The sequence below is a fragment of the Perognathus longimembris genome, chromosome 23 (genome assembly GCF_023159225.1).
Source record: "Perognathus longimembris pacificus isolate PPM17 chromosome 23, ASM2315922v1, whole genome shotgun sequence".
In the NCBI taxonomy this organism is placed as follows: Eukaryota; Metazoa; Chordata; class Mammalia; order Rodentia; family Heteromyidae; genus Perognathus; species Perognathus longimembris.
In genome coordinates, this window is record NC_063183.1 from 7,287,984 (window position 1) to 7,307,510 (window position 19,527).

The 19,527-nt window shown below is 49.5% G+C and overlaps 1 protein-coding gene across 1 annotated transcript; it reads left to right on the forward strand.

The window, feature by feature from the left end:
• Positions 1 to 14,830, forward strand: LOC125341066 (integrin alpha-X-like). Its single transcript, XM_048333073.1, has 30 exons — positions 1 to 37; positions 972 to 1,077; positions 2,363 to 2,466; positions 2,711 to 2,781; positions 2,911 to 3,025; positions 4,219 to 4,349; positions 4,453 to 4,598; positions 5,742 to 5,895; positions 6,390 to 6,540; positions 6,694 to 6,767; positions 6,913 to 7,042; positions 7,113 to 7,255; positions 7,365 to 7,505; positions 7,591 to 7,800; positions 8,710 to 8,840; positions 8,970 to 9,127; positions 9,240 to 9,394; positions 9,646 to 9,777; positions 9,874 to 9,947; positions 10,160 to 10,301; positions 10,815 to 10,931; positions 11,018 to 11,097; positions 11,219 to 11,302; positions 12,187 to 12,265; positions 12,370 to 12,474; positions 12,605 to 12,688; positions 12,879 to 12,992; positions 13,107 to 13,208; positions 13,432 to 13,542; positions 14,711 to 14,830. Exons 1-30 carry the CDS (start codon positions 1 to 3, stop codon positions 14,828 to 14,830), a joined length of 3,501 nt encoding a protein of 1,166 aa, XP_048189030.1.
• The last annotated feature ends 4,697 nt before the right edge of the window (positions 14,831 to 19,527 follow it).

Genomic DNA, 19,527 nt, shown 5'->3' on the forward strand with positions numbered 1-19,527 from the left:
ATGAGCGGGCTGTGCACTGCTCTCCTCCTGAGTATGGGTGAGTCTGCTTCTCCAGCAGGGGAACTTGGGATCCCAGCCCTACACAGCCAAGGCCTGTGGCTGGGAGCAGGGCCAGGGAGTGAGAGAGACTTGACATTGGAGTGACATTGGAGGGTTGGGATTTGGAATTCATAGAGGGAGTGGATGCTAAGGAAGTCATTCAGGAAGAGGTCAGTTGACTTGACAGTTTAGAAGTCCCCCCCTTCTCTGTCTCTCTGTCTTTCCTTCCATTTTTGTGTGCACCAGTACTGGGGCTTGAACTCAGTGCCTCTTACTTACCCTTGGCTATTTCCTGCTCAAGGCTGGTGCTTTACTAGTTAGAGCCACATCTCTACTTCTGCTCCCCCCTTTTTTTTTTGCCGGTACTGGGGCTTGAACTCAGGGCCTGAGCTGCTTTTGCTCAAGGCTAGCACTCTACCACTTGAGCCACAGCACCACTTTTGGCTTTTTCTGCATATGTGGTGCTGAGGAATGGAATCCAGAACTTCATGCATACCAGGCAAGCACACTCTACCACTAAGCCATATTCCCAGCCCCTACTTCTGCCCTTTTGTTAGTGAATTAGAGTAAGAGTGGCTCAGATTTGTCTGCCTGGTCTGGGTTCCAACTGTGATCATCAGATCTCAGCCTCTTGAGTAGCTAGGATGGCAGACCTGAGCCAGGGGAAGAGGTGAGGGAGGGCTGTCTTCAGAGCCGGAGCAGAGGTCTGTAGAAAAGAATTGAAAGTTGACTGCAGATCTAGGGGTGGTGATGCAGTTGTGCCTCATGTGGAGGAGAGAGGGAAGCTGGGTAAAGCCAGAGGACTCTGAGGGATTGGGCCTAGAAGAGAGCAGGAAGCGGGGTCCTGGGAGATGGAGCCCAGAGGGGAGGGGTCATGGTCAGGCAAGAGAAGATCCTTTTCTAAAGCTCTCTTCTTGCTCCTTGCCCCAAAGGTATTGCTGTTTCTCTGGGGTTCAACCTGGAGGTAGAAAAACCGATGAGCTTTCAAATGGGAAGTGCCGGGTTTGGATACAGTGTGGTCCAATATGACAGTTCCTGGTAAGGACAAGGTGGTGAGCAAGCTCTCTGTGCAGAGAACCCCGTGCCTCCCCAGTTCTGCAACAATAGTCTGGTGCTCTACCATTTGAGTCATGCCACCAGGCTAGGGTCTCGGTGGGTTATTTAGAGATAAGAATCTCATGGACTCTTGAATTCACGGCTAACATTTATTGAGTGACTACTGAGTACCAATAGGTGGGCACTGAGTAAGTCCACACAGCAGTCTCAGAAGGAACCAGCCATTCAATAAATGTTTATTGGGCACCTACTATAATTCATCAGGCATATACTAGTGACAAAAAGAGGAAAAATTTCCACCATTCCACCTCTGCAGAGTTCAACTTGTGGCTAATCTCCATATAAGGCTCAGAGGCTCAAGCAGTTGAGTTCTACTGTCTACCTCTCCCCACCCCCCTACCCTTTTAGTCAGTCAGTGGTGGGACCTGAAGTTAGGGCCTTGTGCTCCTATTTAACATTCTGTGCTCAAGGCTGGAACTTTATCACTGGAGCCATATCTCTGGCTTCTGCTTTTTGCTAGTAGATAAAGAGTCTTATGGACTTTTCTGCTTGGGCTGGCTTTGAATATTAATCATTAGATCTCAGACTCCTGAGTAGCTAGAATTATAGGTGTAAGCTACCAATGCTGGTTTGTTTATATTTGTGTGTGTATGTGAGTGTGAGTGTGTGCGTGCGGGTGTGTGTGTGTCTTGGGGGGGGGTGTTGAACTCATAAGAATCTCTAAACTCTTTTGCTCAAGGCTGGCACTCTACCACTTTGAGCCAGAGCTCCACTTCCGGTTTCTGCTGGTTTATTGGAGATAAAAGTGTCGTGGACTTTCTTATCCTGGTTGGATTTGAACACTCATCCTCAGATCTCAGCCTTCTCAGTAGCAAGATTATAGGTCTGAGCCACCAGCATCTGACTGAGAGTCTTATGTACTTTCTGTCTGGACTGGCTTTGAACTTCAATCATCAGAGCTCACCCTCCTGAGTAGCTACAGTTACAGGTGTGAGTCACCAACTCCTGGTTTTCTCTGAACTTTTTCTGTTTTGTAGCCAGCCCTAGGGCTTGAACTAAAGGCCTGGGCATTGTCCCCAAGCCTCTCTGTGCTCAAGGCTAGCACGGTATGACTTGAGCCACAGAGGTACTTCTAGCTGTTTCTATGTATGTGGTATTGAGGAATCGAACCCAGGGCTTCATGCATGCTAGGCAAGCACTCTGCCACTAAGCCACATTCCCAGTCCTGTCTGCACTTTTACCAACAGTGTTCTTTTCTCCCTTGTAGGGTGGTGGTTGGAGCCCCCCATGAAATGAAGGCCGCCAACCAAAGAGGCGGCCTCTACAAGTGTGGCTATGCCACAGGGCAGTGTCAGCCCATCCAGCTGCAGGGTGAGCCCCTGCCCCTGCCCGGGTCCTGGCTCCCAAGCCCTGGGGCCCAACACGCTTACTTCTGCTGTGTGCTGTCTGCAGACCCCCTTAGGCCTCCCACCACCACATCCCTGCACTTCGTCGGCTCCACTAGGACCCATGGGTCCTCTTGGCCTGCCAGGCTCCCTGTGTCTTGATCAGACCCACCCAGCGCTAACTCATTCTTGGGTCTCCGTGGTAACCACATGATTATCTATCTCCTCAGTGCCCCCAGAGGCTGTGACCATGTCCTTAGGCCTGTCCCTGGCAGCTGCCTCCAACCCCTCCCAGCTTCTGGTGAGTTGTCTTGGGTCACAGGAGGGTCCCTAGGCAGGTGTGTGTCTTGTGGAGGGTGGAGGTGCTGGGATAGGAGGTCGGGCTGGGGAGCAGAGGCAGCCCCCTTCTAGCATCTCCCTTTGTTTCTAGGCCTGTGGCCCCACGTTACAGAAGGAATGCAGAGAGAATATCCATTTGAACGGGTTATGCTTCCTGCTGGCCCCATCTTTCCAGCAGAAAGAAAGGCTCCCAAAGTTCCAGCGGGGTGAGTGTTCTTGACCCCCAGCTCTTCTGGGGACCCCATATTACACATCCAATGGGGCTGCAGTGGGGTCAGAAGCACTTTTCCAGACTGGATAAGAAAAAGAAAGAATCTTTCTGGCTCTGGTGGCTCATGATTGTCTTCCTAGCTACTCAAGAGGCTGAGATCAGAGGAGCAAGGTCCAAAGCCAGCCCAGGCAGGAGAGTCAGTGAGACTTTTTTTAAAAAAAAAATTAAATTCTTTTTTTTTTTCTTTATTGTCAAAGTGAAGTTCAGCGGGGTTACAGTTTCATATGTAAGGCAATGAGTACATTCCTTATCCAACTTCATACCTCCTTCCTCATTCCCCCATGGCCCCCACATTGCCCCACCCCCTCTCCCTCCATCCCGCCATGAGTTGTACAGTTGTTTACACCAAATAGTTTTGTAACTATTGCTTTTGTGGGTTTTTTTGTTTGTTTTGTTGCCATTCCTGTGCCTTGAACTCAGGGCCTGAGCACTTTCCTGGCTTCTTTCTGCTCAAGGCTAGTACTCTGCCACTTGAACCACAGTGCCACTTCTGGCTGTTTCTATGTATGTGATGCTGAGGAATCGAACCTAGGGCTTCCTGTATACAAGGCAAGCAATCTTGCCACAAGGCCATATTTCCAGCCCCTCAGTAAATCAGGAAAAAGCTGGAAGTGGAGCTGTGCCTCAAGTGGTAGAGGGCTAATCTTGAGTAAAACAGCTAAAGGACAGCACCCAGGCTCTGAGTTCAAGCTCCAGTATTGGTGCACATGCACACACACACAGACACAGACACAGACACAGAGTGTAGTTTGGTATTGACTGTCCCATGTGGACCGATGGGCAGAGCTGGTGCAGGTCCTATCCTGGCGGGACACTGAGGGTGTTTAGAAGAAATGGGATCAGGTTCAAGGAAAGGGGCACAATGGCGGTTGTGTAAGGAGGTGGCTTTGAGGCTGTCCTCCAGATGGGAGAAGCTGTCAGTGGTTGTGCAGGGTGAAGGAGTTGAGCCAGTTGTGGCCTCTTCTTGAGGCATAAAGAGACTGCCCTGCGTCTCAGCCAGGGGACTTGGAAACTGTGGCCCTGACAAGGAGAAGACCCAGCTGGGCTGCTGAGCTTTGATCCCCAGATCGGGGCTGGAGAAGACATAGGTTTTCCTGGCTTTGGAGTGTGATTTTTGGTCTTTTCCAGAGTGCCCCAAGCAGGAACAGGATATTGTATTCCTCATTGATGGCTCAGGAAGCATCCACCCTCATGACTTCACCAAAATGCTAAACTTCGTGAAGTCTGTGATGAGCCAGTTTCATGGATCCGGTGCTCAGGTGTGGCCTGGTGGGTGGGAAGGCAGTGCGAGAGGGCGTGGCTGGGCAGAGCTGGGGTGCTGTGGAAATCAGCTTGGTCTCTAGCATTCTGTGGTTCTCTCAGTTCTCCCTGGTGCAGTTCTCCTACAGCGTCCAGGTACACTTCACCTTCAGTGCGTATGCCAAAAGTTCAAACCCCCAGAGCCTGCTGAACAATATACATCAGGAAAAAGCAAACACCAGAACTGCCACAGCCATTGATACAGTCAGGTGAGTCCAGACCTCTCCCTTCTCAAAGTACCCTCCCTGCTCCCTCCCACATGAATGGCCAGCTTACCTACTCTGGGGCCCTTGAGTAGGACTGAGGTCTCCAGGGGAAAGGATATGGCTACATTCTTTCAAAGGAGATTGAGGTCTCTAATGAGGTCTCTAGATCCTCTTTTCAGTCCTCCTCCTCCTCCTCCTCCTCCTCCTCCTCCTCCTCCTCCTCCTCCTCCTCCTCCTCCTCCTCCTCCTCCTCCTCCTCCTCCTCCTCTTCCTTCTCCTCCTCTTCCTTCTCTTCCTCTTCCTTCTCCTCCTCTTCTTCTCCTTCTCCATCTCCTTCCTTGTCTTCCTCCTCTTCCCCCTCCTTCTTTTCATGGTGCTTGAGCTCATGGCATAGGCACTGTCTCTGAGCTCTTTTGCACAAGGCTAGTGCTCTACCACTTTGAACCACAGTGCCAGTTCCAGGTTTTGAGTGGTTAATTGGAGGTAAAATTTTCACAGGTGCTAAGCACCCTTGGCTCCTGCCTTTAATACTAACTACTCAGGAAGCTGAGATCTGAGGATTACTGTTCAAAGAGCAGCCTAGGCAAGAAAGTCCAATAAAGTACTCAGAAAAGGCCAGAAGTGAAACTGTGACTCAAGTGGTAGAACACTCGTTTTTAGCACAAAGAGGCTCAGGGACAGCACCCACATCCTGAGTTCAAGCTCCAATGCTGGCATTAAAAGCATAATATATCCTCACAGGACTTTCCTGCCCAGGCTGGCTTTGGACTATGTTCCTCAGATCTCAGCTTCCTAAGCAGCTAGGATTACAGGAGTGAGACACCAGTGCCTGCCTTTAAATTAATATATATATACATATGTATATATGTATATAATTTTTTTCTGTGAGTTCTGGGGCTTGAATTCAAGGCCTGTGTGCTGTCCTTGAGCATTTTCATTCAAGGTTAGTGCTCTATCACTTGAGCCACAGTTTCAGCTTTTTTTTTTTTTTTTTAATTAAGTGGATGCTGGAGTCTTGCAGACTTTCCTGCCTGAGCTGACTTTGAATGGATCCTGAGAGCTCGGCTTGCTGAGTAGCTAGGGTTGTAGGCATGAGCCACTGATGGCTGACCAGCACTTCCTCCCCACCTTTAAATTTCCTGACAGAAAGGACATGTTCACTGCTGCAAAAGGAGCCCGCAAAGATGTCCCCAAGATCCTCATCGTTATTACAGATGGCAGGAAATATGGTGACAAGAAGGAGTATTCCCAAGTGATACCTCCAGCCAACGCCGCGGGCATCATCCGCTTTGCCATCGGGGTATGCTCCAGCTTTCCACTGCCTCCCTCATGTCCTTCTACAGGAAGCTTCTTTCAAGATTAGAAGCCTCCAGCTTTCACATCTGTGGGGCATGAAGTCCACTGTCCTCAGCCAGAGACTCAGTGTCCTCTTTCTTCACCTCCTTGATGCTAGCCAATCTCATTTTCTTTCCCATGTCTCCTGCAAGATGAACCCTGTAGGGCTCATGGGTCTTGAAGTCAGGGCCTGGGTGCTGTCCTTGAGCTTTTGTGCTCAAGGCCAGTGCACTACCACGTTAAGCCATAGCTCCATTTCTGGCTTTTTGTGTGCTTCCTTTGAGATAAGGGTCTTGTAGACTTTACTGCCCAGGCTGGCTTAAGACAACAGTCCTCAGATCTCAGCTGACTGTGCAGCTAGGATGAAAGGCATGAGCCACTGGTCCCTAACTACACATAGGTTCCCCCTGCCCCCACCATGGGTGATTTTCATGGTGAATTGGTGTTTTCTGAGAGCAGGTTGGAGAGGCTTTTCAAACGCCAGAATCTTGGAACGAACTAAATACCATCGCCTCAAGTCCTCCCCAGGACTATGTATTTAATGTGGAGAACTTTGATGCACTGAAGCAGATTCAAAAACAGCTGAAAGACAAGATCTTTGACATCGAGGGTATGTCAGACAGGGAGCTACTGGCTTTACATGTGCTCAGGCATCATGGCCTCTCCTGGCTACTTTCCAGTATAATGCTGACCCTAAGTCTCCTCCTTGGACTTGGCCAAGCCCATCTTTCTCCCTGAAGCCTCTGGCATTGTGTCTTTGCAGGTACAGGGACCGGAAGCAGTAGTTCATTTGAACTGGAGATGTCCCAGGAAGGCTTCAGTGCGGCCTTCACCCCTGTGAGTGGTTTCTTTGTGGCTGAGGATGGAGGATGAGGGAGAGGAAGAGGAGGGGGTTGGTGGTATGAAGCTAGGGGCAGGTTCTCTTCAGACTAGGCTGTCTTCTTACTCCAGCCTGCTCAGTTCTGGAATCCTTTCCTCCCAGGATGGACCAGTTTTGGGGGCCGTGGGTAGCTTCGACTGGTCTGGAGGTGCCTTCCTGCACTCCCCCTCTAGGGCCCCAAATTTCATCAACATGTCTAAGGAGAATGTGGACATGAGGGATGCCTACCTAGGTAAGGAAGGCCTGGACGGGCTGCTGGGAAGTAGGGGAGTTGCCCTGGTGCTGAGGCCTGGTCCCTGCAGGTTACTCCACCCAGGTGGCCCTGTGGAAGCGGGCGCGGAGCCTGGTCTTGGGGGCCCCTCGTTACCAGCACACGGGGAAGGTTGTCATGTTCACCCAGGAATCGGGGCAATGGCAGCCAAATGCTGAATTCACAGGAACCCAGGTGGGTGTGTAGGGAGGATGGGGGTGGACCCCAAGGGGGTGGGGTGGCTGTGTGCAGAAGGGGAGGAGGCTGGGGGTTCAGGCAGGTGACTTCAGGCTTTGCCCTCCAGATTGGCTCCTACTTTGGGGCCTCCCTGTGCTCTGTGGATGTCAATGGAGATGGCAACACTGACCTGATCCTCATTGGGGCTCCCCATTACTATGAGCAGACCCGAGGGGGCCAGGTGTCTGTGTGCCCCATGCCCAGGGGGGTGAGTGGCAGATGGGGCTGGGCTGGGTGGGGGCAGGGGCTGGTGGTCCGGCCTGGGGTGGGCTGACACTGGTTGTATTGTGCAGAGGGCTCCGTGGCGGTGTGTGTCTGTTCTCCGTGGGGAACAGGGCCATCCCTTGGCCCGCTTTGGGGCAGCCCTGACCATACTTGGAGACGTGAACTGGGACAAGCTGACAGACGTGGCCGTTGGGGCTCCAGGAGAGGAGGAGAACCGCGGTGCTGTTTATATCTTTCATGGCACCCCAGGCCTGGACTTGGGCCCTGAACACACCCAGGTGAGGCCCTGTTGTTGTGCTTCATGACTGTGAGAGTGTCTGGATGCTTCTCTTGCCTTTCTCCAGCACTCATCCCTTTTGTAGCAAGTCAAACCTGTGTCTTTAAGAAATGGCAACTCTGATCAATAGATGTACTGCTTCATAGCACAGCTCCATGTTCCAGGAGTGTCCCATTCAGGCTTCTTAATCACCCAACAATGTACAAGATACACAGGCCCCAGCTCAACAAACCTGTTTTACTTTGTGTTTGTGTGTGTGTGTGTGTGTGTGTGTGTGTGTGTGTGTGTGTGTGTATTGGATTGGAGCTTGAACTCAGAGCCTCATGCACTCTCAAATTACCTTCTTTTTTTCTCTCTCAAGGTTGGTGCTCTACCACTTGATCCATAGCTTCACTTCTATAGCGAACCTGTTTTCCAGGTGTAATTTGACCTGTCCAGGATCCAGAGGACTAGGGATGGTAACTTCTGACTCCTAACCCAGTGCTCTGTCTCTCAGTGGTTTCCTGTTGCTCCTATGTATAGGTTTCAGGACATGTGTCTTCTCATCCCTGGATGATATATGATTTTCATTGCATTCTTGCCATCCATGAAATATGCCTCTAGGATCTCTCTGCCCAGGAGGATAGCAATAGGAGTCACTAGGATAAATGGCTGCTTTCCTTGGCAAACATCAAGCAAATGCAAACTGAAAAAATACTTTCTGATATTTGGTGGCTTATGCCTATAATCCTAGCTACTCAGGAGGTGGAGCTCTGGGAATCATGGTTCAAAACCAGACAACTCTGAGAGACCCTTATGTCTAGTTAAGCAGCCAAAAGCTGGGAGTGGATGTGTAGTTCATTTGGTGGTGCACCCACCTTGGCACTCTAATCAGTACCCTCCCCCTCTCCCCTCCTCCTCTTCTGGGCAGAGGATTGCAGCCTCCCAGCTCTCCTCCAGCCTCCAGTATTTTGGGCAGTCGCTGAGTGGGGGTCAGGACCTCACCCGGGATGGACTGGTGGACCTGGCCGTGGGGTCCCGGGACCGTGTGCTGCTGCTCAGGTGAGAACCTTCCTCAGACATTCCTCCTCTGCCTGAGGTCTGGGTGAGGGTCCCCAGGCCTCCCCACTTGCAGGTTAGTGCTCCCAGGAAGTACCCTGGACAGCGTCTCAGCTTTGTGTTTGCCTACAGGACCAGACCCATCCTCCAGGTTTCTGCAAACATCCGCTTCTCACCTGCAGAGATCTCCAGGACTGTGTTCCAGTGTCAGAACCACCAAGCCACCGTCCAGACACTGGGCCGTGCCGATGTCTGCCTTCATGTTACTGAAAGTTCTAAGCAGCAGCTAGGTGAGTGACCCAGGACAACCCACACTTCTGCAGCCCCTGCCTGTGGAACCTCCAGAACTTCCTGTTTGCTCACTTGTTGTCTGGTGCTCTCCTATTCTGCTTTCCCTTACAGGCAACCTTCAAAGCTCCATGACCTTTGACCTGGCCCTGGACCCTGGCCGTCCAATTCCCCGTGCCATCTTCAAGGACACAAAGACACGGATTCTGACCTGGAATGAAGTCCTTGGACTGAGCTCGCATTGCAAACAAGTGGAATTACTCCTCCCGGTAAGAGGGCCTTGTACAGACACGGGTGTGAGTGTAGGTGGGCATCATTGCTGGGGGGGGGGGCTGGCAACAGGCTAGGCAAAGAAAAGAACAGGGTGTGTTTTCTGCCTGGGTGAGCAAGGTTTTGTGGAGCAGTGTAGCACTTGCTCATTGAGGCCGAGTTGTCATCTCCCCCTTTACAGACAGGACGACTGGACAAAGTCACTGCTTGGTGATTTCCTAAGCACCAGCTTTCACTGCCCACCCTCTAGGACTGTGTGGAGGAGGCGGTAACCCCCATCACCTTGCGCCTCAACTTCTCTCTAGTGGGCCTGCCCCTGTCTTCCTTCAAAAATCTCACTCCTATGTTGGATAAGAACATGAAGACCTACTACACGGCTTCGGTGAGTTGGGCCTCCTGTGGTGTTGCCCGCTCTAGTCGGCGGGCAGAGGGAGCTGCCTCTAGATTTCCACACAACCTTTCCTTGCTTTTCTCTCAGCTCCCTTTTGAGAAGAACTGTGGAGCTGACCACATCTGCCAGGATGACCTTGGTGTCACCTTCGACTTCTCAGGGTGAACTTCTAGCCCCTAGATCTGCCTTCTGGCCACACCCTTCCTCCCAGGACCTGGCTCTGCTGCCTCTGCCCTGTCTCCCTTCCCCCAGGGACTCAAATGTCCTCTCCCTTGCCTACCTAACACCCCCACCCCCATCTCATGGGTCACCCCCTAGACCATATCTGACCTCAGTCACAGAATCATCTCATCTTTTCACTCCCAACACTCAGCCTGCAGACTGTGGTGGTGGGAATGACCCTAGACCTAAATGTGAACGTGACAGTGTCCAACGATGGCGAGGATTCCTACGGTACCACAATTACCTTCATCTACCCAGCAGGGCTGTCCTATCGGCGAGTGACTGGAAGCCAGGTGCTCCCCCTTGGGAAAGGATGAAGCCAGTGGGTTGTATTAGGTCAGAGCTCAGGCTAGGGGGTCATGGCTCATCAGCCTCTAATAGGCCACCAGGTCTAGGCTGGGCTGGGTGGGCTGGAAGGGCGAATGCACTTCACTTTGGGCATTTAAAGACATGCCTATCAGAAATGAGTTCCTAGCTGGGCTCTGGTGGCTCACACCTGTCATCCTAGCTACTCAGGAGGCTGAGATCTGAGGACTGTGTTTTAAAACCAGCCTGGTAGAAAAAAAAAGGTGTGGGACTCCTATTGTCCCATTGATCAGCAAAAAGCTGGAAGTAAGGGTTTGGCTTCAGTGGCAGAGTTACTAGCCCTGAGGGTGGGGGGGAGCTAAAGCACTGTGCCCAGGCCCCATGTTTGAGCCCCACCAAAACATCCTAAGGTGGGTTCAAGGACAGTGTTCTTGGGATGCTGAGTCTCTCGGATCCCTAATCAATCCTCATCAGTGCTGTTCCACTTGCCTTTGCCTAAGAGCTCGCTGCATCAGCGCCCACTCACCCTGACCTGTGACAGCGTCCAAACTGAGGACCTGAACATCAGGAGCACCAGCTGCCACATCGGCCATGTCATCTTCTACGGTGGCACACGGGTCAGCCTGGCTCCCGTCCACCCCTCCTGACTGTCCCCCTCCTGCCTTACCCCTTCCTCAACTTCTCTTTCTTCCCTCTTGTTCAGATTTTCTTCTTGGCTACTTTTGATGTCTCCCCCAAAGCCATGTTGGGAGACAAGCTACTCATGACAGCCAATGTGACCAGGTGAGCATGGCAAAAGATTCAGGGGAGCCACCTTGTCCTCTTGTCCCCGCTCCCCTGGGTGTCACAGTCTAGCCTGCCCTTCTGGGGCCCTTGCCCAAGGGGCTGTGTCCTCTTTCTCCAGTGAGAACAACTCACCCAGGACCAGCAAGAGCACCTTAGAGCAGGAGCTGCCGGTGAAGTACGCGGTCTATGCTGTGGTCAGCAGGTATGTGGTAGGCGTCTGGCGCCTGGAATCAAGCTTCTTCTCCACCTAACTAGGGCAGGAGGAGTGTGTGTGTGTGTGTGTGTGTGTGTGTATCTGTGTGTGTGTGTGTCTGTGTGTCTGTGTGTGTGTCTGTGTGTGTGTGAGCATGGGTACAAGACAGTACTGGAGCCTGAACTTAGTGCTTTGTGTTCTTACTTAGCATTTTTTTTTGGTTGTTGTTCAAGGTGCACTACCATTTGGGTCATATCTGCACATCCTCTATAATCTTCTTCTTTTTTTATTTTTTGGTCATTGGGCCTTCGTGCTGTCCCTAAGCTTTTCTGCTCAAGGCCAGTGCTCTATTACTTTGATCCACTGCTCCACTTCTGGTTTTCTAGTGGTTCTTTGGAGATAAGACTCTCATGGACTTTTCTGCTTGCGCTGGCTTTGGACCATGATCCTCAGATCTCAACTTCCTGAGTAGATAGAGTTATAGGAATGAACTTCCAGTCCTGGTTGTTTGTGGATACATACATACATACACACACACACACACACACACACATATATATATATATATATATTACAGATAGGTATTATATATACGGTGAATATTGTATATATATACACAACATATTCTATATATGTATTATATATAGAGAAACAATATTGTCTATATATACACACATATATTCTCTTCTTTTTGTTACTGGGGATCAAACCCAGGACACTGCCACTGCTACATCCTAACCCTCCTAGAACTTTATTATCCCAGCTCAGCCACAGCCCTCATTCCACATCATTCTAAGGCCTCCTGACTCCCTCTGTCCCATCATGACAGAGCCAGGCTCTCTTCAAGAGAGCGCCCTGGCACGTGAAAGTCACGCTCACCTCTTCTCTTCCAGCCAGGAGGAGTCCACCAAATACCTCAACTTCTCAGCCACAGAGCACGAGCTGAGCGGCATGGTGAAGCACGGATACCAGGCAGGTGGTGGCATCTCGCAGCTCAGGCTGAGCAGGGCGCTGGGCCCTGGACAACAGGCTGAGCTGTGAGTCTGACGAAGGCCTCCGTTCTGACTTCTGAGCAGGCACATAACCTGGGACAGAGGGATCTGCCCGTGAGCATCCACTTCTGGGTACCTGTAGAAGTAGGCGGGACAGCTGTGTGGACGGAAGTGAAGCTACACCCCCAGGTACTCAAGACTGTGTGCTTCTTACTGTGCAGCTTTTTGTACTTAGGTTCCCACCTTCCTATCCATCATGGATCTCTGAGATCCCACACTGAGACATGATTCTCTCCATATCTTTTTTATTTCTTTCTAGAATCCATCTATCCAGTGCTCTTCGGAGAGAATAGTTCCCAAGCAGTCTGAATTCCGGGCTCGTATGAAGGAAGATCCCGTGCTGGTGAGGAGAGCTCTGGGCAGAGGGCTTCTGGCTATTGCCCACCTTGGGTCACACATCAGAGATTTTTAATTCAGGAATCGCATAACACTAGGTGGACTGCTACTTCCCGTCAATATAACCGTTTTATGTTGTCTCTTACCTTATAATTCACCTGCCTCTGGCTGGTTCAACATGGCTTCTCTGTCCCCAGAACTGCTCCATCGCAGACTGCCTGAAGTTCCGCTGTGACATCCCCTTCTTTGGCATCCAGGAGCAGCTGGACTTCCTCCTGCAGGGCAACCTCAGCTTCGGCTGGGTCAGCAAGGTGTGTACACCTGTGCTCTGAGGCACGCGGGGCCGTCCTCAAGCCGGGGCAGTCCTGGAGCTCTGAGCTTGATGCCTCAGACCCAGCTCCCTCAGCAACTTCTCCCCTCGGCAGACATTGCAGAAGAAGGTGTTGGTCACAACGGTGGCTGAGATCACGTTCAACACAGCTGTGTATTCCCAGCTCCCAGGCCAGGAGGCGTTCTTGAGGGCCCAGGTAATGACTTCATGGTGCTGGTTGGGGGATTTGCAGACCCAGAGGGAAGGGTTTGGGGAGGGTCCCTGGCAGGACAGTTGTCCCTGAATGGATGAATGCTTTTGCATCTCAGCCCTGGGAGAGGGGCCTGGGATGAGAGGATGGGACGGACCTAAAGGCTGGCCATCGGGGAAGCTGAGAATCTAGAGGCCTGCAATTCCCTGACATGTTCACCTCCCATCAGGTGAAGACAGTGCTGGAGAATTACGAGGTGCCCAACCCTATTCCCCTCATCGTGGGCAGTTCCGTGGGTGGGCTGCTGCTGCTGGCCCTCATCACAGCTGCCTTGTACAAGGTGAGTGTTTTAGCCCACTTCAAACCCCAGGCTCGGATCCTACTCTTCCTTCCGGAAACAAAGAGGTGATTTGGGAGTCTAAGGCATATCCTAGGTCACTTCCTATGAGAAACTCCCTCCCTCTTCCAAGGTCACTCCCTGTGAGAGATTCCTTCCTCCTTCCCAGGACATTTCCTGTGGGAATCTCCTTCTCTTTACAAAGTCACTTTCTGTGAGAGACTCCCTCCTGCTTCCAAGGTCTCCAGTGTGTGTGTGTGTGTGTGTGTGTACACTCATGTGCACCCATGCAGTGTCCTCCCTTGGATCCCAGACCTCCTCTCACCTCTCTCCCTTTTCTACCAACTTCTCCCTCTGTGTGGTTGTGTTCCCCTTGTAGTAGACACAGCAGAAAGCAGGCCCAGGATTCAATATGGAGTCATCCCAGGTTTTGTTCACTTCATGCTTTCTTTCATGGAGTCCACTCTAGATCTTTGTTTCTTTCTGTGATGGTCAGAAACGTTTCTTTCACTTGATAGCCATGTAATCTTGTGTAACTACACGGTATACACAAGTTTTTAGTGCTGGAAACATAGCCAATGCTCCAGAAATGGTGACAGCTCCTTTTCCCTCAGTCACCTCTCCTCTCTTGTACTGGACCTTCTGATCATCATCGTCATCATCTCCCTCCTCCTGCCCCCCCTCCTCCTCCCTCTTCCTCCTCCTCCTCCTCCTCCTCCTCCTCCTCTTCCTCCCCCTTCTCCTCCCCTCCTCCTCCCCCCCTCCTTCCCCTCCTCCTCCTCTTCCTGTCCCTTTTCTCCTCCTCTTCCCCCTTCTCTCCTCCTCCTCCTCTTCCTGCCCCTTTTCTCCTCCTCTTCCCTCTTCTCTCCTCCTCCTTCTCTCCTCTTCTTCTCATTTATTTATGGTACCAGTACTGGGGCTTGGATTTGGGGCCTGGCATTGTCCATTCACGTATTCCATTTAAAGCTGGCATGCTACTACTTGGTCCCATGGTCCCATTTCTGGCATTATTTCCTTTTTTTTTTTTTAATGGTTAGTTTGAGATAAAAGTCTCAGATTTTTCTGCGCGGGCTAGCTTCCCACTCAGCCTCCTGAGTAGCTAGGATTACAGGTGTGAGCCATGGATGCTTGGCCTCTGATCTTCTCTTGATTTTCTCCTTCCTCTCCACAGGTGGGCTTCTTCAACCGTCAGTACAAGAAAATGTTGGAGGAAGCAAATGGACAGCAGAAAGCTGTGCCAGAAAATGGGGTTGCAGAGGCTTTCACAGATAATTGGGTAGCAGATACGTAGGCTGCTCAGGGAGGAGCCACCCCTCTCTTCTGCTTTGTACCTTCTTCCCGGAGAGCTTTCCTGGTCCTCTTCCTGTCCAAGTCAGGGAAAGAAGCATTCCACGGGGAAGAGCTGGGACCAGTCTGTGCCTGCTCTTTGGGAAGAGAAGAGGCATTGTCTTGTCAAAACTCCAACTGGAGACTGAAGATGGGACCCCATCCACGGCCCAGAGAACTTCCCTTGGAATTGCTACCTGGAAAACAGACCCGGGGCTCCCTTCCTCCTCTAGACTCTGGTTTTCCAGATGGAGACCTGAGTAAGCCACTGGTCCTCACACCCTTTCAGTGGCTCCCTATTCCTCTCCTGTGGGTAATGTGGGACCTCTATCTTGAAGTTCTGTCTCTGGAAGGTGGGCTTTGAGGATCATGGTGTAAGCTGCTTGATATCTTCTTAGCTTTCTCATGTCTAGAAAATTCTTGTCAGCATCAGCTCCTCGCTTCTTTTGGGAGTTATGGTTCAGATTTCTCAATGAACTGGAGTGAAATTGTCAGCACACTGGAGTTTGTAAAGCTGGATCCATCCTAGATCAGCATGGCCAGTGTGGAGGACTGGAGTTCCCTCCCCTTGTGGAAGCCTTGACCCCAGAACTCTGCAGCTCACCCACCTTCAGCTCAAAAGAGGCCGGGCCCCCTCTGTTTTTTGAGACTACAAATATAGTAAATAAAAAAGTGCCAGAAGACGATTGTGATAAAAATATCTGTGTATTTTAAATGTTTGCCCTAATAAATTTAATACATACACAGAGATGTTTGTGCTTTCACTGGGAAGTAAATCAAAGTTCTGAAACTGGCTGGGTGCTGGTGTCTCATGTGTAATCTTCGCTACTCAGGAGGCTAAGCTCTGAGGACCAGGGTTGGAAGCCAGCCTGGGCAAGAAAGTCCATGAGATTCTTATCATCGACAAACTAGTAAAACAAACAAATAAACAAACCCCAAACCAACTGGAGTGGGGCCAGGAGTGGTAGAACACTAGCTACGGGCAAAAAGAAGCTCAGGGTGAGCACCCAGGCCCTGAGTTCAAGCCCCAGGACTGGCACAAAAAAGAAAAAAAGGGAAAAGAAAAATCTTAAATGAAGAACTTTTGCTTTGTTTTGTACTGGTCACACATGGACAAAAAGTTCTCCATAGTAAGAAAGAGAGGCTGAGTTCTGTTGGGTAAATAAATACTTGTTACTAATAGCTAGGGATGTTGGGATTTCATGTAGGAATAAGGACACCAATTTGGAAGGAACATGGCAAGGCAAAGTTTACTTCCGCTGAAGGGTCCGATGTCAGCCAAAAGTTTGGCAAACAAGTGCCCAGAGCAGGCAGGCTGCTCCTTTTTTATCCCTAACACAGCAGGCTCCACCCCTCCACTCCCATTGGCTGAGCTCAGGCTCACAATCTGCAAAAGGATGTGACTTAATGAACAGGATGCAACTAAAATTCAAGGAGTGTCTCACAGGGTGTCTGCATTCAAGTGATTAGGAAAAGTAGGTATGTAACTAAAATATAACTCAACAAGGGCTGAGCCACCAGGCCAAAACAGGCACCCTTAAGAAAAAAAAAATTCTCTCAAGAGTCAGATAAAGGAAGCAACTTCTTGGAGAGAAAAGATGCTTTTCTTACATATGAACTGAATGCTTTTTTGCTTCTATGGGGAGATCAGACCTAGATTTGGGTCATTTCTGTGTTCTGTCATTTTCTGTGGGCTCACTTGACATTTGGGTTTTGCAAGGACTGGCAGTAGCGGATGTGTGGACAAAGGCTGGGTTGGAGTCACCTCCTGCTTTGACAAGGAAGTCGACTGCATCAGGATCAATCATCAGGGCCAAGGTCATTGAGGTCATCAAGGTCAGCAGGTCCCCTCATCACATCTGGTCTCAACAGTGCATCACTGTAGTTTTGCCACTGTGTGTGAACACTTCCAGCCTGTCTGGCACTGACTTGCCTGAGTCTTCACAGTACATGACGGTGGATTATGGGTAGACAGTGAGAAGCACATAGATCTGTACCATCATCTACTCATACATGTCTTGTGTATCCCATAATGGACATTCTTTGCTTGTTGTTCAAAATTTGCTTTGTGTGTTTGTGTCCTGGAGTTTGAACCCAGGGCCTACGCGCTGTCCCTGAGCTCTTTTGCTCTAGGCTAGTGCTCTACCACTTGAGCCACACAGTGTCTGGTCTGGTTTTCTGGTGGCTCATTAGAGATAAAGGTTTCATTGACTTTCTTGCTGGGGCTGGCTTTAAGCCACTCTCCTCAGATCTCAGCCTCCTGGGCTAGAAGTACAGACCTGAGCCACCAGTGCCTGGCCTCTTTGAACTTTCTTACTCAAGGCTAGTGCTTTGCCACTGGAGCCATAGCTCCATTTTTGACTTTTTTTTTCTTTTTTTTTTTTTGGTGGTTCACTGGAGGTAACTTTCTTGTCTGGGTTTCTTTCAAATCCTAATCCTCAGATCTCAGCCTCCTGAAGTAGCTAGTATTAGAGGTGTGAGACACAGTATCTGGCTTAAAATGGGTATTATCATTATGATGATTCACTTAACATAAATTTATATTGCTATGAAAACAGCTCCTGGACTTTTAAGTCCCACCTGTTGGGTTGGCAGGGCTAGAGTAGATGTAGCCTAGGCTGGCCTTGATGTTTGGGATTCTCTTGCCTCTTTTTTCCTAGTGCTGTGATTACAGGCTTCCCTCACCCCTCCCGCAGCCCTAACCCCATTGCCTGCTAGAGTCGGTGGTTCTCATCATGCGGTACCCAACAAGTTGGGGCCTCCTGAACATGCCTAAACTAAGGAACAGCAGTGACAGTGAATCTTGCTGCCTTTCACCCTTATTTTTTTTCTGAAATGGAGTGGGAAACAGAACACTTCTGCTGTGTCAAGTGACACTACAACTGAGACAAAGTTGGAAATGTCCACTTTTGTTGGAATCAGCAAAACATTGACCTCAAGCCTATTGTGGAAGGAAGGCCAAAATAAAAGATGATGTATGAGATGTGATATTATGAAAGATTGCGTCTAAAAAACAAGAAGCGGTTTAAATGGAAGACATAGAGAATCAGGGTTATTAATTTTAAAATCACCTTGTTGCTGAATGCTGGTGGCTCATGCCTATAATGTTTGTTACTCAGGAGGCTGAGATCTGAGGATCATGGTTTGAAGCCAGCCTGGGCAGGAAAGATTTTAAGACTTTTTTCTCCAATTAAGTGCACGCATGTGCGCGTGCACACAGATACACACACACACACACACACACACACACACGGAGGTAGAGTGCTAACCTTGAATAAGAAAAGCTCTGGTACAGTGCCGGAGCTAGCCGGCAACAAAAGGGAATCCTGATTGATGGGGCAAGGATTAAAGAAAAAGAAAGATACAAGAGAAGAGACAAAAGACAATAGACAAAAGATGGGGTTGGGGAGATCTGCAGCTCAAGACTATGGCTCAAGACTGCAGCCCCATTTATTCTTAACTTCCAGCTTATATACAGTTTAGGAACCTGGGAATAGCATAGGATTCACTAAGGTTTAAGAAAAGAGGAAGGCCCTGAAGTTGGTAAATGACAAGAGGCAGTAAAACTAGATAAGGTTGAATGGTTTATATAAAACAGACTCTTGTGGACATAATATAACATCTCCGGATTAGTCCTTCAAGTAAGCCATGTCCTTGCACGTCCTTGAGAGCATAGACAGAAGTCACGATGAACTTCGCTGTTGGCTCCCTACAGGACAGTGGCTAGGCCCCTAGTTCAAGCCTCAGGCCTGGCAACAAAAAATACTTCATGGTTCCCCACCCACAGAGAAGTCCACAGAGGCACAGAATTGTTGACCACATGCTTCACTTCTTGTACAAGGGGTGAGATTTGCTGCTCAACTGCCTACAGGGGCTTTTTAGGAGACCCTTAAATTCTAGCCTTGGCTGAATTACCTTCAAGAGCATCTTTGGTAAATCCAAAATAATTTCGTTTTTTTTTTTTGTCAGTCCTGAGGCTTGAACTCAGGGCCTGTACTCTGTCCCTGAGCTTCTTTTGCTCAAGGCTAGCACTACAACGTGACCCACAGCACCACTTCTGGCTTTTTCTGTGTATGTGGTTCTAAGGAATCGAACCCAGGGCTTTAGGCATGCTAGGCAAGCATTCTACCATTAAGACACATTCCCAGCCCCCAAATTAATTTCTTTAGTCCATTAAATTTTACCATTGAGGTTTAAATTTTGGTTTAGAAAACTTTTATAGGGTTGAACACGCCAGTTCATGCCTGTAATCCCAGCTTCACAAGACACATAGGTAGGAGGACCATAGTAGAAGGCTAACCCTGGTAAAAACATGTAGATTGTTTAAGAAAACTGGATAAAGCAGAAAAAGTAGAGTGGCTCCTGTGATAGAACATGAGCATGAGGTCCCTTGTTCAAATTATAGTGCCATATAAAAAAAACCCACAGTGCAGTACACATTAAATACTTGACACTTAATCTTCACTTTAGAAATTTTAAATAACTTTCACATATACATAAACCAAATTATGCTGTAGGTATAGGTTTTGTCTTATAATTTAGCCTTCAAACTCTTTCCTGGGTTCTTTCTTTATAGGATTATGTCTTTAATGCTTTATTTTTGTTGTTGTTTTTATTATTATTACTATTATCTTTTTTCAGTGTTAAGACATGTATTTTACA